Source organism: Bacillus rossius, chromosome 1, assembly GCF_032445375.1.
Source record: "Bacillus rossius redtenbacheri isolate Brsri chromosome 1, Brsri_v3, whole genome shotgun sequence".
Lineage (NCBI taxonomy): Eukaryota > Metazoa > Arthropoda > Insecta > Phasmatodea > Bacillidae > Bacillus > Bacillus rossius.
Window position 1 is genome coordinate 111,460,606 of NC_086330.1, and position 15,893 is coordinate 111,476,498.

At 35.8% G+C, this 15,893-nt stretch overlaps 1 protein-coding gene across 1 annotated transcript in view; it reads left to right on the top strand.

Moving 5' to 3' along the window:
* LOC134542154 (myosin-VIIa) overlaps nt 1-15,893 on the top strand; it is a 250,169-nt gene that overhangs the window by 225,265 nt on the left and 9,011 nt on the right. The window contains exons 36-37 of the mRNA XM_063386174.1: nt 8,332-8,428; nt 10,239-10,336. Of these exons, the coding sequence (XP_063242244.1) occupies nt 8,332-8,428; nt 10,239-10,336 (195 nt within the window). The remainder of the gene's footprint in view (nt 1-8,331; nt 8,429-10,238; nt 10,337-15,893) is intronic.

The following is a 15,893-nucleotide window of genomic DNA, read 5'->3' on the forward strand; positions in this document are numbered from 1 at the left end:
ATTGAAAATTAAAAAGTATGCAATTTTTTATCAATGTTTTCTTATGACGTTATCACGTAAAATGATCGTCCGTAAACCGACTGTACAGACAACCCCCTTTTTTATGGTTATTTTAATAGTAAACCCTTTAAATCATTAAATAATTAGAGTATTGTGACCTTCAAACTGAGCCTTAATCATTCCATACCCAACATCACAGAACCCTATTGTTGTGACAACTTTTCCTATATGTTTTGACTGAACACTTGATTATTTTTAAAATTTTGTGCTATACCTAGGGGCCTGTTCTTTTCGCGATCGCGATTAAACGACGATAAACGTGAAATCACTGTTAAATACAGTTTTTACGCGAAATCGCAGTGTTTTTACGCGAAATTTAAATACTGGTTAAAAGACTTGTCTCGTCAATGGTAAACAAACACCGCAACATGGCCGCCAAACATTAATCATAAATGCACTAAAGCAAACAAAAGCTTACACACGCTCACATTATAATGTTAAACCCAAAAATATACTGTAAAAATACGCAAAGCTACGGCGTTTATTTTCCTTTCCGGCATAATGTTTGGATAGATAAGACAAACAGGCGAAGTTTTAAAGCGTACGCACACCGCTCGGGGCACTGACGTCAGCTTGGAACAGCGACACCGGATAAATACAAAAGCAAGCAGATGATCGGGCGAACGGTGTTTGGAACAGCCTTACGTGAGTGGCCATATCACGTCAGCCGGGGGCGCTGGCATATAGTTGGAACAGCGTCGTAGTATCAAGCAGATTAAATCGCGCCAAAAAGCGGAAAAATGTAAACAAACATTAATTTTCGAATGGTGTGACGATGACGATTAGTTGGCCAACAGTTTTTATAGAGTTTGTTGGGTTGTTACAACTACGCGGAAATACCATAACGCTGAATGTCAAAATTGACCACAAAGCCGAAATAACAACTGAATGAATTTGTGTGTGTTTCTTATTGTACCTTAACGCCGAAATACCACAATCAAACCTAACCTTACCTTACTTACCTTACCTTACTTACCTTACCTAACCTAGCCTAGCCTAGCCTAGCCTAGCCTAGTCTAACCTAGCCCAACCTTTGTGGCAGCCCTGTAATGACATTTTACGGCGTTGTGGTACACATCAGTTTTCTAGCTGTCGTCGCTGTGATCAATTTGGCATTTCGGCGTTGTGGTGCGTCCTCGATTTTGTTAAAGGGATTAATAGTTTTCCAGATTAGTTTATGGGAACGAACTAATAATCAGTGTCTAAATCAAAAGTATTGTCATATAAATATATGTAACCTATTTGTTTAGGGTATTCAGTAATGAGTAGGTTCAAGTAAAATTATTTAACTTAAATAATTTTAGATATATTTACAGTAACACAAACTTTTTTTTTTTTTTTTTAAGGTTTTTTTAGTTTTTAGCACCGCTTTTGTGTTTTTAAGTGAATTTTAGCACCGCTTTTGTGTTTTAAAGTGAATTTTAACACCGCTTTTGGTAATTTTTAATTACGAAATCTGAAAATTTTATTTACCACTTTCAGGGGGCCCTAGCTATACCTAATATTTATTCTTGACACGTGAAAGGATGGTTGAAAAATAATTGACACGAACATGGTGGCAGCACATGATATATATTTGTAAGCCATAAAGAACTCAAGTAGAAGATGACGGTATTTTATTTAGATGAATCATAACATCATAACTGATAACCATTTACAGTTTTATCTGTGGCATTATAGTTCATATATTTTTTAGTTATTTTATGCGGTATGTTTTAAAATGACCTGTGCTACTAAATTGTATATTAATTTTTCAATAAAAAATATAATATGTTGCGGTCATCATGGCTTCAGAACTGGTTTAACTACTACCACAAATTTACTCACTTTCCTCAATCCAATTTACAATAAAGTTATCAATAGGGCACAGGTTGACAGTTGACACCTGTTATTTTGATTTGGCGAAAACATTAGACACTGTTGATCATGCTATTCTACTTGTCAAACTATCAACTTTGGCTTGAGTGAAATTTATATAAATTGGTGTACTAGTTATCTTTTAGATGTTTCTTTGTAAAAATAAATAAGTAAATAACCATAATTATTCTTTATACTCTGCTAGGTCTGGTGTTTCTCAAGGTGGCACACTTTCTCCCCTACTATTCAATATATATATTAATGACATAATCCAGGTTCTTGAACATTCTACGGGTCTGTTATTTGCTCATGAACTTAAAATTTATAGAGAGATCAAATCTTTAAATGATTTTTGTCTTCTTCAAAGTGATATTATTGCAATTTAAAAATGGTATGAATGTAATCTTGTTTCTCTTAATAAGGCTAAATCAACAATTACCTCCTTCACTAGGAAATTGCAACAATTATTCATACACCTATCCCTCACTTAGCACATCTTCAGATTGCGCGGATTCATTATTTAGTCATTATTTAGCGCGATGTGAATTTTACTGACTCAGTCTTGAATAGTACGTCTGTAAATTTCAGTTAGCACGAAATTTCCGCAGGCAAAAAAAAAATGGGGCACGACGCCACAAAGTCTGTTTCAACTTCTGTAAACAACAGATGTGCTGTGGGATACAGTTAGCCAAACAAGAGGGAAAAAAATGCACGCGCAGGTCTGATTACACTATCGGCTATTGTACAAACATCAGCTATGGCAAGTTAAATTGCGGCTATGGAGTGTAAAGGACCAAATGTTTTTATGTCCGCGCGTATGCTGCCGTGCCGTACTGTTGTCGCCTGGCCACAAACCGGGCCGTGAACTCAGTCCAACCAGTGGCCGGGAATTCACTCAAACAAAAGCAGTGTCTGCCCATTCAGATGCCGGTAACTGTACGTGCTTGATCACTGCATCATGTTCAAGTATTTGAGACAAAACTAGAAGTATTACGGCACGCAGATTGTCATGAAGGCCACGCTTATGTTGGTCGCACTTTAGTTTTAAGCAAGTCAACTGTGTGCTCTGTCACCACTCATCACCTCCGGCTAGCTCAAAATTAGGTGATGAGAGGAACATACAAGTTATGTAGCAGGTCACGAAGAAAGAAGTAATTTATACACAATGTTCGATGTATTACCGGTTTTTTTATTCATGTGAAAATTACACTTTATTCCGAATAGAATAAATAAAAATTAAAAATATCTAAAAATATATATATATAAAACACTGAGCCATCGCCTGGCCACGGCCTGCTCGGCCCACCGTCCGAAAAACGACTGCTCGGCCCGGTGCTCAGACAATGACTGAATTTAACAGCCTTCCTTCCCTTTGTGCGGGCAGTGTCCTGGGCTCGCTGATGTAATTCTCAGCCAATCATGGCGCATAGCAACAGAAGCTTCCACAAAATGCTTACTTCTGTTCCCACGACGCAGCAATTTTGTCTCTTTCTCACACTCCCGTGACCGTGACTCACACGCCTAGCGTGTGAAACAAATGCCTCGGTCGTGGAAAAACGAAAGAGAATTACATCAGCACGCCTTCCCACACAAAGAAGCCAGCAAAAAAAAATACTAGAAAAAATAACTTATGAATTTTTAAAATAAAAACAATAAACCCGGAGAATTACGTTTATAATAACTTTTAAAAGGAAAAAAACTTTACATCTAACCTGAAATTTGACAAAAAAAATTATAACAAAAGATTATTACTGTATTGCATGAGGAAGGCTGTAATCTGGGTTGTTACAACACAATCGTACGAAATAAGGACTCTTACCAAAAGTTTATAAAAGTCTGATGATGTTGGTTGTACTAGCGGGATTATACTTGACATTAGATACCGAAACAGAAATGAACAGATGATTCACATGGGAAAGGTGGTTAAATGAATGTTGCAATGAAAATAAATATCATTGGCCTGACAGGATTGGTGTGAACCAGGTGGTGATACACGAATAAGCACTATTTTTGAAAACTAAAAATGTAATTATCGGGACGGTAATATATAATTTCACTGTCAGTAAAGGATGGTTTGAAAAGGTACGCGATGTGAGTTGAATGTCACGCCCAGGCGGGCAAGTCAGCCAGCCGACTGACGATAAAGTACATGACCACGTATCTCCCTTTACGTGGTGTCGTATTTGTCATACAAAGTGCGATGGGAGGCATGTAAAGATAAATGGTGTAACATATTTATAGTTGAGTGTTATTCAACATATTTATATTACGTAAAATATATTTTCCTACACAATATTGGATCACATTAAATAAATTAGCCTTGCTATTTATGGAAACTAATGCTTCAGAATACGTGATTTCAAATAAAACAAGCTTTTTTAGGAACGAATTAGTTGTGCTAAATGAGGGTTAGGTGTATACATTAATACACTTGACAACACTTGCATCAAAATATACTCTAGAATAAAAGATCCTGGTATTATATTGGGCTCTAAATAGTTTTTTTGATCTCCATGTCAACGCTCTTGTATCCACTTCCCAAAGAACTCTAGCATTAATCAAGAACTTAATGCCCTATGCTTCAAATATTGATTCTATTCCAACCCTTTATCTAGCATTAGTTATATCGAAGTTAGAATATTGCTCAGTAATTTTGTATAATATTAACAATTCCGGCAGTGAAAAAATAGAAACCATTCAAAGGAAATTTTTTAAATTTTTTTGTTTTGGACTCTTATCAGCTTTTTTAATTAGATACTCTTTTTGATTGTAGAGTATACTTAGATTCTATTTTTTTATACAACTGTTATCAGATATTTTAGTAGAACAATGTAGGAAACTCCTGCCTTTTAACATGGTGAACGCTGGCAACACCTGACTGCAGCGATCCTAGCGGCTTGGCCTGAAGAACGCCCACAAAATTCAAATTCCCTTGTATTACAATGGGCGATATCAGCAAAGATTTTCTCTCATCGTTTGAAATCTCGTTGCTATAGATTAATGAATTTACACTCCATATATTTGTATGCAAACAGTTTATTCATAATCAAAAAAAAATTTGTAATCTAAAAAATATATATATTGACTTGTAGTGAAAAATGACCTAACTTTAAACATGTTTATAAAAGAGCAATGATCATACAACTTTTAACAATGAAACATGTTTTAATTTAAGACTGAATTTTTGTAAATAATTTATTTTCTAAATAATCCCGTGAAACTTGATAAAACAGTTTATCTCCTAGAATAGGTGTTCATCTGAAATAAAACTAAAAGAAATTGTATTTTTGAGTACTACTGTCTCGAGAAACACCGTTAAGTGTTTGTAATGTTGCTAACTTAAATAAACCAACCATTTACAACAATTTACAGCATTTGAAATGTAGCTAACATACCTGTTTAAAACTGTTTAAAACAGTGTACTATTGATAAACTACTGGAAATATCGCAATGCTGTTTATCAGTCATTAGATAGAATGAAAGGAACTCAAAAATCAATTTTCAGAATTTTACATCATATTTTTATAAGCACATAATCTAGTTATTTTAATATTTACAAAAATGCTTTTAAAAATATTTATGTATATAAAAATAATAAATATTAAATAGTATTTAGTGTTGCAGATATATAACTTCTTAACTTCATACCCATTGATATTTGTTTCAATAAATTTCACAATTAGATGAGGACAGTAATAAATAATAATCTTTTTTGAAATGGCAGTTGTGCAAAATCTCACTAGCAAGTACCAAAATTATGTTCTAAGAGGTGGGAAAGGGAAATGGGGTTGTTTTTAGTAATCTTTAGTAGACAGTGACATTTTAATTATTTTGAAGGTCAAGTGTATAAAATTTCATCAAGTTTGGAATAAAACTTTACATTTGTATAAAAAACATGCCAATAAACAAACATAAACTATTCTTTATATTTATGTATACACACATATTTGCATATCCTACACAATCATTTTGACTATGTTTATAAGATTTATTTTCATTATAAGTAAAATATAAATGTTATTTGCTTACCTAGTGTAAAATAACCAAACAAACGGACTGAGTTGTGCATTTAAAGTTATTATTATAAAACTTACTTAAACAATAAAAAGTAATTTCCTTTAACTATGGTGTTAAAATGTAATAATGAGTCATATAATAAATTGTAAAAACATAAGTTGAAACAGACAACATTCCAAGTTCTTTCATACATCAGTCATGCATAATACCATGGTGCTAAATACATATATCATGAACATGGGAAAAATTTTGTGTAATCAATGTATAGACTCAAAATTATAACATATTTTTTAAGTTGCAACTATTTCTTTGTATGACTTTTAAAATTTATAAAATTTATTCCAGAATATTTTTGCTAACCAAAGATTTATTTTGTGCACCAATAAACTTAATATGTGTTCATATAAGCGTTTATATATAGGCTAATGCCGCAACACGCAGATGACTTCGGCACCAGTGTACCTAAGGAATTTTAACTTCAAAAGCGACTTTGAGCAGTTGGCAACATTGTAATTATTGCAACCAAACATTACAGGAACTTTATCAGCCATAATAAATAACCACTACTGCAGAAAACCTGGAAAAAAACATACATTCTAAATGGCCAAAATACCCTTATCATACATGCGCTAACGGCGTAGAACCAGGCCCTACCGCTAGAATGTGTTGCATAAGGTGGCTCCTGTTTTTTTGATGACTTTCCTATGTTGTTCTACTACAATATTTGCTGTTATAGTTCAAAGTTACATTGTAAATATTAACTTGATAATACTGGTATCGGAGTTCCCCAGTATAATACTCACCTAAAATCTATGTTTTGTACTCTTCTTAATAGCAGTGATCTCAATTTATAGATTATTTTTTAACTTTGATAAATCCGGTACAGATTTATTTTTTAATTATTCTACTACCTTTCATTATTAATTTTAAATCTTTAATTTCTACAATCAGTCTATTTGTTCTTATATTATTTTGCATATTATATATTCCTCATTGTTTTGTATTTGTTGTCTTTATGTAACTGATGTTTCTGTGTTTGTTTGTTGTGCTTACCAAACAAGTTCTTTAACTGTCGGTGGGCTTGTTAAAAATGTTAATAAATAAATAAAATTATATAGATAAAAATCTTGTTAAACAGAATTATAGTTAGGTTTTTAAAATGTTTACAGTTTTTCCTTAAATGAATACTTTTCGTATATTTATCACGCTCTGCATTATTTAAAAAAATTCTATGACAACTTTTGTGTCAAAGTTTTGTATTATAAGTTTATTTACAACATGAGAAAACAATATTTGCTCAATACCAAGTTTAGATGTTTACAAATCACTGGCGAGTACTGATAGACTCACTCACTTTTTTTCTTTATCTATAAATGTATTTGCTGTGATAGTCTTTAATTTGAAGTGAAGATATCATTATGATAAACTGTTATAAGAACTCTTTTTACCATGGGAAAAGTGTTACGTTCAAGTGCTACTGAAATTTACTCAAAATTATTTTTTACTATGATTATTTCCAATCTACAATTTAAGAATGTGTATCATTTTAATCATAACATGCCCTACCTATGTTAAAGTATTAACACTTTCATAATAAGTTTTATTTTCTTATCAGGAAAACATGTTCTTCTTCTTCTTCTTCTTCTTCTTCTTTTTTTTTTTAGCTAATTTCTTTTGGTGATATTGTAGATAGATGATTATTATTATTATTATTATTATTATTATTATTATTATATTTAATATAGCGTATATCTTGCCTAACTGTTTGAATAAGAATATGTTATTGGTAACATTTTATTTTCTTGTAACTAGTTTTGGAGCAAGTCACAATCTGGTTTATTTCCTTAATTTTTTCCTGGCTCTGTAGTTATATCTGCACATTTGGATATCATTTCATTCAGCACATGTTAATTTATTAAATAATTTATGGTTTCAATGATAGACTATTTAATTCTACAGTCAAAGACATGTGAGTTACATTGGGTAATGGGCCTGAGAAATTAGCTCTTTCATAGGCAATTGTGTTGCCATAAATATATAAAATAAATAAAATTAATGTGAGCATATTATTCTTGTGAACTTGTGGTGGATATGGTGGTGGTGGTGGTGATGGCAGTGGAAAAGGGGAGCAGGGGGTTGTAAAAATAATGGTAGGTGGTGGTAATAATAGGTGGTTGTGGTAATTTTAGGTGGTGGTAATGGTGTGGGGTGGTGGTGGTAATATGTAGTGGTGTTGGTGTTGTGTTAAAATTACCACATTTTTATACCTTATACATTTTAATTTTAAGTGATTAGCTGTAGACTACAAAAGTTTTCATGTTTGGCACATCCTTTTAACTGTTCCTGGTATATACAATATACATTACTCTAACTTTTTTTCCCCCCTCATGTTTCCAGGGTACCATAAATGTACCAAAGAAGAAGCATCTCGGTTAGCAGCGTTAGTGTATAGAGTCAGGTTCGGTGAGAGCAAACAAGAATTACAAGCCATCCCGTAAGTACCTTCCTATAACACTGTGCAATATTTCTTACTAAATTTTAAAAATGTAGATTAACAAGTGTGTTTGGTTACCTATTTTATTATCAGCTCTAGTTGGTAATATGTATTCAACATTGTTTTTTTTTTGTGCCAACAAATTATTTACCTATTTATAGTGTTTAAATTAGGTATAATTTTACTTAAAAGAGTGTTTAAAAGGAACTCATTATTTTGATTTATGAATATAAAATCTCACATCAAAACTAAAGCTTTAACACACAGTTGCCTGACCTACATAGTAATTATTGTGTTTAAATTTAGTATATGGTGGTATAGTCCAGCACGTTCAGGACAATGACCATGCCAGATTATCAAGTGTCAAACAGTTTTAAAGAAAATACAAAATAAAAATTAATATACAGTATAGTTGTATTTACTTGTAAAACAAGTTTTAATAAGTTTCTATATCGCGAGGGGGGGGGGGAAGTAATGTGGTTCTGTTAAAAATAGTTTCAAATATCACATTGTGTCCATGATTCATATCTATTTTTTGAAAAATCATCACGGAAATGTATCAGTCAAATGTAACTTGCTAGAAAATAGGAAACATGGGACTAAAATGAAAACTGAAAGTCAGCTACGATGCAACCGACAGTCAGGGACGATGCAACCAGGTCTGCCACCTTAGGCAAAAGTCACATTTGCTGCCCTTCCCATAACTAAGGTGACCACCTTTTCGAATTCAAATTACCAAACACTTGATAAAAGGGGAAGGGGGGGGGGGGGAGTCACTCTTTCTCATACAATTCATACAAAGACAATGAAGATATGAAATTCAAATGTCATCAGTTAATAATAAAATTAAATTGAACCAAAAACTAAAGTAACATAAACTAGTGTTATCATCTATCTACCTATTACTTATACCTACTGCACTACGAATGTAATTTATCAATGACAACTAAATAAGAATTGATTTTTATACCATGCCACATATACATCAGTCATTTTAGTAATGACAAGAGAGAAACATTTGGATTTTTTCCACCCCTAATATGTTCATCCTAGGCGGTCGACTGACTCCCTTAATGGGTTCGCCGGCCCTGCCCACAGTAACAATAAACTCTAATCAGATTAGAAACATGGTAGTACAGTAATGTGACCTGGCAGCCAACAGCTGAAACCCACCAAATAAAATCTGAATGTGAATGAACTGCTTTATTATTGCCAGATTACAGAATGTGCTAAGGGCTAAACCATAGAAGGCCAGATTAAACACCTTTTGCTGTATTAGCATATTTTTTTTAATTGTCTGCTATGTTCATTAAAATTATTATTATATTGTTGGGCCAATTCCCAAATTTCTCTAATCTTAATCTTGAATTTGAATCCCAAATAGTACCTTGAATATACCTCTCAAATCTTAATCTAGGTGTCAAGGGTCAAAAATAAAAGAATGTACAAAAATGAAAAATTTTAACTGTGTTGTTGAAATATTTAACCTTTTAAATGTTTGTTTCACAAACTAAGTTTCCTGAATCAAGACATATTTTTATTCTATTTATATAATTCCATGTTGAAGTACAGTATCTCGGGTAATGGTAACAGGATAGGTATGAAACTTCAGAGTTAAACTTTTGAGGTTATCAGTGTTAAATTTACTTATTTACTTAATTTCCTGTAATATTTTTCTTGAAAACTTTTTCCTCAAATATTGATTTCTTTGAATACTAAGGATTTGTTTGTATTTGAAAATTTTATTAGCCCATTGCTAATTTTATTTTATTCATAGTGTACATATTAACCATGCACCTGTATTTTCTAGGCAAATGCTTCGAGAATTGATACCTTCAGATCTTATGAAAATTCAAAATGCAAATGATTGGAAGAGGTCCATTGTTGCATCATACAATCAAGATGCAGGTAGGCTCCTCTATTTCATATGAAGCCATTTTGGCTGAATAGTTATTGGTAGGAATAAGATTATGTGGTGAATTCGATAAAGCCACAAGAAAACAGAAAAGCATGTTGATACACCATATAACACCATAAAGCACTGAAAAGTAACAAATAATCATTAAATTAATCAGCATATTTAATCAAAACACAACTGAGATTACAAAAATGAAATATTTTAATATATTAATTCAATGAATGAAAATTATTTAGCATGGAGTTAGTACAAAATTTTTGTACTATATACATTTGAAAATTTTTTACTTTTTTAATTGCAACGGTTACTAGTAACTAATTTTATATTATGACATTTGTAAATTATTATGTTTTAAAAGTGCATCAAGTATCGGTCAAAAAAACACTGTTTTGTTATTTGTAGAAAATGGCGCTATGCTTATGAATAAACAGAGTTAGTAAAAAATAAAATCTCTTGTTTTAAAAACATAATTTATCTTAAAATAAAACCATTAAATCTTGTCTGTAGTTATTGGATATCTTACCAGATTATTTATCCATTGCCTTATATCATTGGACTCTCCTCAAACGAAGATATTATATTACACTTAACTAGTGGTCGACATCGGGGTATTAGAGACCGTGAGTGGTGATGAGTTGAGAATGGATCATTGACAGAGTGAGTGGGTGGGGAAAACAATATTACCCTGAGAAACACATCGGCTCACTGCAATTTTTGCCACGTTTCCCACTTGCGAAAACATCTGTGTCTGACCCCACTGGTAATCCAACCTGCTTTATTTACATCAGCTCTTTTCGAGGGCCAGATATACATTTTGAAACTAATCCGTGGGCCTAACAACATTAATTAAATATTAAATTTCTTGAACAATTTTTAATGTTGTGTTGTTATGTTGAATCTATTTAAATAAAAATGTAAATGTTCGGTCGGTCAAAATCTTTAATCTCCGAAAGTTTTTCACAGATCGCTTTGAACTTTTGACATAACATTGCATTCAAATACATGCATGTTTCTATACACATATGTCACACCTGTGACAGGTAAAAAGATAGATAATATATACATAGGTAAATTTCATTGCTATAGAGTGACATATAGAGATATATAGATATAGGTATATATAGGGGAGTGATATAGAGGGAGATATAGATATAGAGGTATACATAGAGAGCTAGAGAATTAAAGAGAGAAATAGAGATATGCTTTGTATTTGTGTACCTACTTCAAACAAGTCATAAAAAAATATATTGATTAAGGCATTGCAATGCATGCCAGGCATTAGCTAGTAACCAATAAATACAATACAGTAGAGTCCCGCTAATCCAAACCCCGCTAATCCGAAAATCCGCCTAATCCGAACAGGGCTAGGACAAAAAAAATTAATTTTTATAACATTTAAGAACTAGGAAAAGTAAAGAAAAACAAGTTTTTTTCAAGTGATGCTGTACATTTATTAATATAACTTATATTTTTATCTATTTCACTGTCTAACTGAATAGAGAAAAAAATAGGATTACGTACATAGTACTTAAATACATAAATACGTATTGAAAATTTTTGAATTTACTTACATACTATATGTAGAATTCATGTTCTGTACAGGATTGACACAAAACAAAACGTAAAAAAGCAAACCATTTTCTAAGAGGCAAAGTCAGTAATCTTCCTTCGACACAATGCACTAAATCGGCTTGAAGATGCAATTTTTTGCCAACACCGCATAAAAAACATCTGTTGGGGTTGCATCGGCATGTTGCTCGACGTAGCTCATAGCCAGATCAAGGGCACTGGCTGCTGCAATGTGAGAAACAACATCAGTCGGCGCGTTCCCTTCCTCCTCACTGTCATCTGCATCGAGATCAGTTGACGTTCCCTGCACAGCTGCTACGATATCTTCATCTGTGTATTCCTCGTGGCCACAGTCGTCAATGGCCGTCCACTTTTCAACGCACTCCTCTGCATTTTCGCAACCTGGTACAATTTTTTTCACTAGTTGAAGAAGTTCAAAACATTTCTTTTGCCGGGGGGAAGACCGTTTGGACAAACTCTAAATCAGGCCAGAGATTTTTCCATGATTTCTGTAAAGATTCCTTTTGTGTTTCCTCCCAAGCTTCTGCTACCAGTGAATGACATCTTTGATGGTGATTTTCTTGAGTTTATGCAAGATTGTCAGTTCTTCATTCTCTTCAAGCAGGCTATGAACCAGCATTTTCCTGTAATTCTGTTTCAAAGCCTGCAAAACTCCTTGGTCCATTGGCTGCAAAATTGAAGTGACGTTTGGTGGGAGAAAAATGGCTTTGATATCACCACAAACAAGTTGCATTTCTTCAGGATGTGACGGAGCATTGTCTATGAGTAACAAAGCACTAGGAGGAAATCCATTTTCTTTGTTAAAAGCCTTTACTTTTGGCACAAATTGTTTTTCAAACCAGTCTTGGAACAAGGCACGATCCATATAATCTTTATTTTGGTTTCTGTAAAATACAGGGAGAGAGTTCATGTTCATGTTTTTGAAACAGCATGGTTTTGCCGATTTGCCGATAACCATCAGTGGAAGCTTATTTGTGGCAGAAGCCTTGCAGTAGGTGTGGTATATTGTGCGCTGCCAGGTTGGCAACGCACGTCCGTACAGACAGTTCCGGGATGAAGGCTGGTCATACAGGCCCAAACAAAGACTGGTGCGCAGTTTGTACATTGTAATCCCAAGGTTACTACATTGGCGACGAGGATGGGATTGGTTTCTTTGCGTGCATTACGGCTCGTGTAATGTTCAGAAAGAATGTCGGGGTTTAAAGTTGAAAGTTTTACGCCCGGCGAGGACACGTGGGACTCTTATGTTGAAAGGCTGGAACAGCTTTTCATCGCAAACGGCCTGGGAGACAAGCCAGAGGATCAAGTTAAACGACGTGCAATCCTTATTTCGTCTGTAGGGAAACAAACGTATGAAGTGCTACGCAATCTGTGTGAGCCCAAGAAGCCATCGGAGCGCACCTACAGCGAGCTAGTCACTTTGTTGACGAGCCATTTTTCTCCACGGCCGTCTGTGATTGCCGAGCGTCACAACTTCCACAAGTGTGTCCAACAAGAACAGGACACAGTTTCAGATTTTGTGGTGAATTTAAGGAAATTAACGCGCTCTTGCAATTTTGGTACCTTCTTAGACGCTGCCTTGCGTGACCAGTTTGTGGTAGGGTTAAGGGACAGAAACATTACCCAGCGGCTTTACCTGGAAACCGATGACCTCACCTTCGAAAAGGCAGTAGGCATAGCAGTTCAGCATGAAGCGGCCGTGGGAAATGCAGCCCTTCATGTAAATGTGCCGAAAGTTGAAATTTCACACGGCTCGGCGGAACAGGCCGAGGGACCAGTAAATGTACACGTGGTGAAAACACGTTCGCGGGAAGATGGCGTCAAAAACCAGGGCGGGCCTGGGTGTTTGTGCTGTGGAAATGTTACTCATTATGTGCGTGACTGCAAGTTCCGTAAGTACAAGTGTAATAATTGTAAACGTATAGGACATCTTAAACGAATGTGTCCGAACTTCATGTCGACTGATACGAAGGACCGGACCCGTCATAATTATGTTGTGCGTGAAGACCCTGATCGCCAAAGTGTACACATGTCGGACGAGGATTTTGCGTCTGTGTTCCAGTTGTGTGGGTTGGCAGCCAGGTCACGACCTTGCGTTATGGAGGTGTCGGTGGGGGACGTGGTGCTGGATATGGAAATCGACAGTGGCGCGTCCATATCCGCTATTTCAGAAAGGCTGTATAGGATGCAGTTTTCAAAATACCCCTTGTCTCCGACACGGGTTAGTCTCAAGTCTTACACGAACGGTGTAATACACCCATGCGGGACAATTACAGTACTGGTGAAAGTGAAATCGAGCAAGCCCAAGAAGCTAGATTTGTTTGTAGTTCCAAATGGAGGCCCTCCACTTCTTGGCAGGGATTGGTACGATGCTTTAGAGCTGCCAAAACCGAGTCTCAACCATATCAGGGCCACTTCAGATGAGGACAGGTCAGTGCTGAGTGTCATTACCAAACAGTACCCTACCTTGTTCGATGACGGTTTGGGTACGTTCATTGGAAGTAAGGTGTCACTGCATGTACGTGATGGGACAACACCAGTCTTTTTACCTGCTAGGCCCCTGGCCTTTGCGCTTAAGAGTAAGGTTGATAAAGAGCTAGACAGGCTTCTGGGGTTAGGTGTACTTCATCCAGTGTCATTTAGTGAGTGGGCCACCCCAATCGTTCCGGTTGCAAAACGTGATGGTACGGTCCGTATTTGTGCTGATTTTAAGATCACAGTCAACCCTAACCTCATTGTGGAACATTATCCTTTACCGCGAGTTGATGAGTTGTTTTCCAAGCTGCAAGGGGGGATAGAGTTTTCTCAAATTGATCTTTCCCAGGCATTCCAGCAGTTACAGGTCGATGAGAAGTCGCAGGAGCTGTGCACTATCAACACGCATAGGGGATTGTTTCGGTTTAGCAGACTCCCTTTTGGAATAGTGTCTTGCCCCGCTATTTTTCAACGCACAATGGAGCAAGTCCTACAGGGGTTAGAAGGTGTTGTGTGTTTTCAAGATGACATTTTGGTAACAGGCGCTACCAAGGAAATTCACTGGCGAAATCTTCATGGACTGTTACAACGTCTGCAGGACTCTGGTTTCAAGGTAAATAAAGCGAAATGTGCATTTTTCCGTTCATCAGTCTCTCTTCTGGGGCATAGGGTAGATAAGGAGGGGTTGCATACGAGTGATGACAAAGTCAAAGCAGTAGTAGATGCGCCGCCACCTCGTAGTGTCAGCCAGTTGAGGGCATGGCTAGGTCTGGTTAATTACTATGCCCGTTTTCTGCCTAACCTAGCCACGGTGTTGGCACCTTTACATGAGCTTTTGAAAAAGGGTCATAAGTGGGTTTGGGCACAAAGCTGTGATTCTGCCTTCAAAGAGTTAAAACAGCTGATTGTCTCCTCACAAGTTGTCATACACTACAACCCGGATTTGCCAGTTCGTTTGGCATGCGATGCGTCCCCATATGGTGTGGGAGCAGTCCTAAGCCACATCCTACCCAGCGGGGAAGAGAAGCCAGTTGCATTTGCTTCTCGCACCTTGTCGTCTGCAGAGAGAGGGTATTCTCAGCTAGATAGAGAAGCCTTAGCAATTATATTTGGAGTTAAAAAGTTCTTCCAGTACTTGTACGGCTGAAGCTTTACCCTGATTACCGATCATCAACCATTAACACACATTCTAGGTAGCCATTGTGGTATTCCGCAGCTCGCTGCCAATAGGCTGCAGCGTTGGGAGTGCTTCTTCAGGGTTTCGACTACACAGTTCAGTACGCCAAAGGTGACGCCAATTCGAATGCTGATGGCCTCTCTAGGTTGCCACTTCCAAATGTTGAGCCTTCTTCAACCCAATTTTCATATTTGGATGTTGGAGTGTCAGAGTTTTTGCCAGTGACGCCTCAGGAAATCAGGCGAGAATCTGAAAGGGATGAAGTGTTAGGTAAAGTCATTAGGTGTCTTAGAGATGGTTGGGCC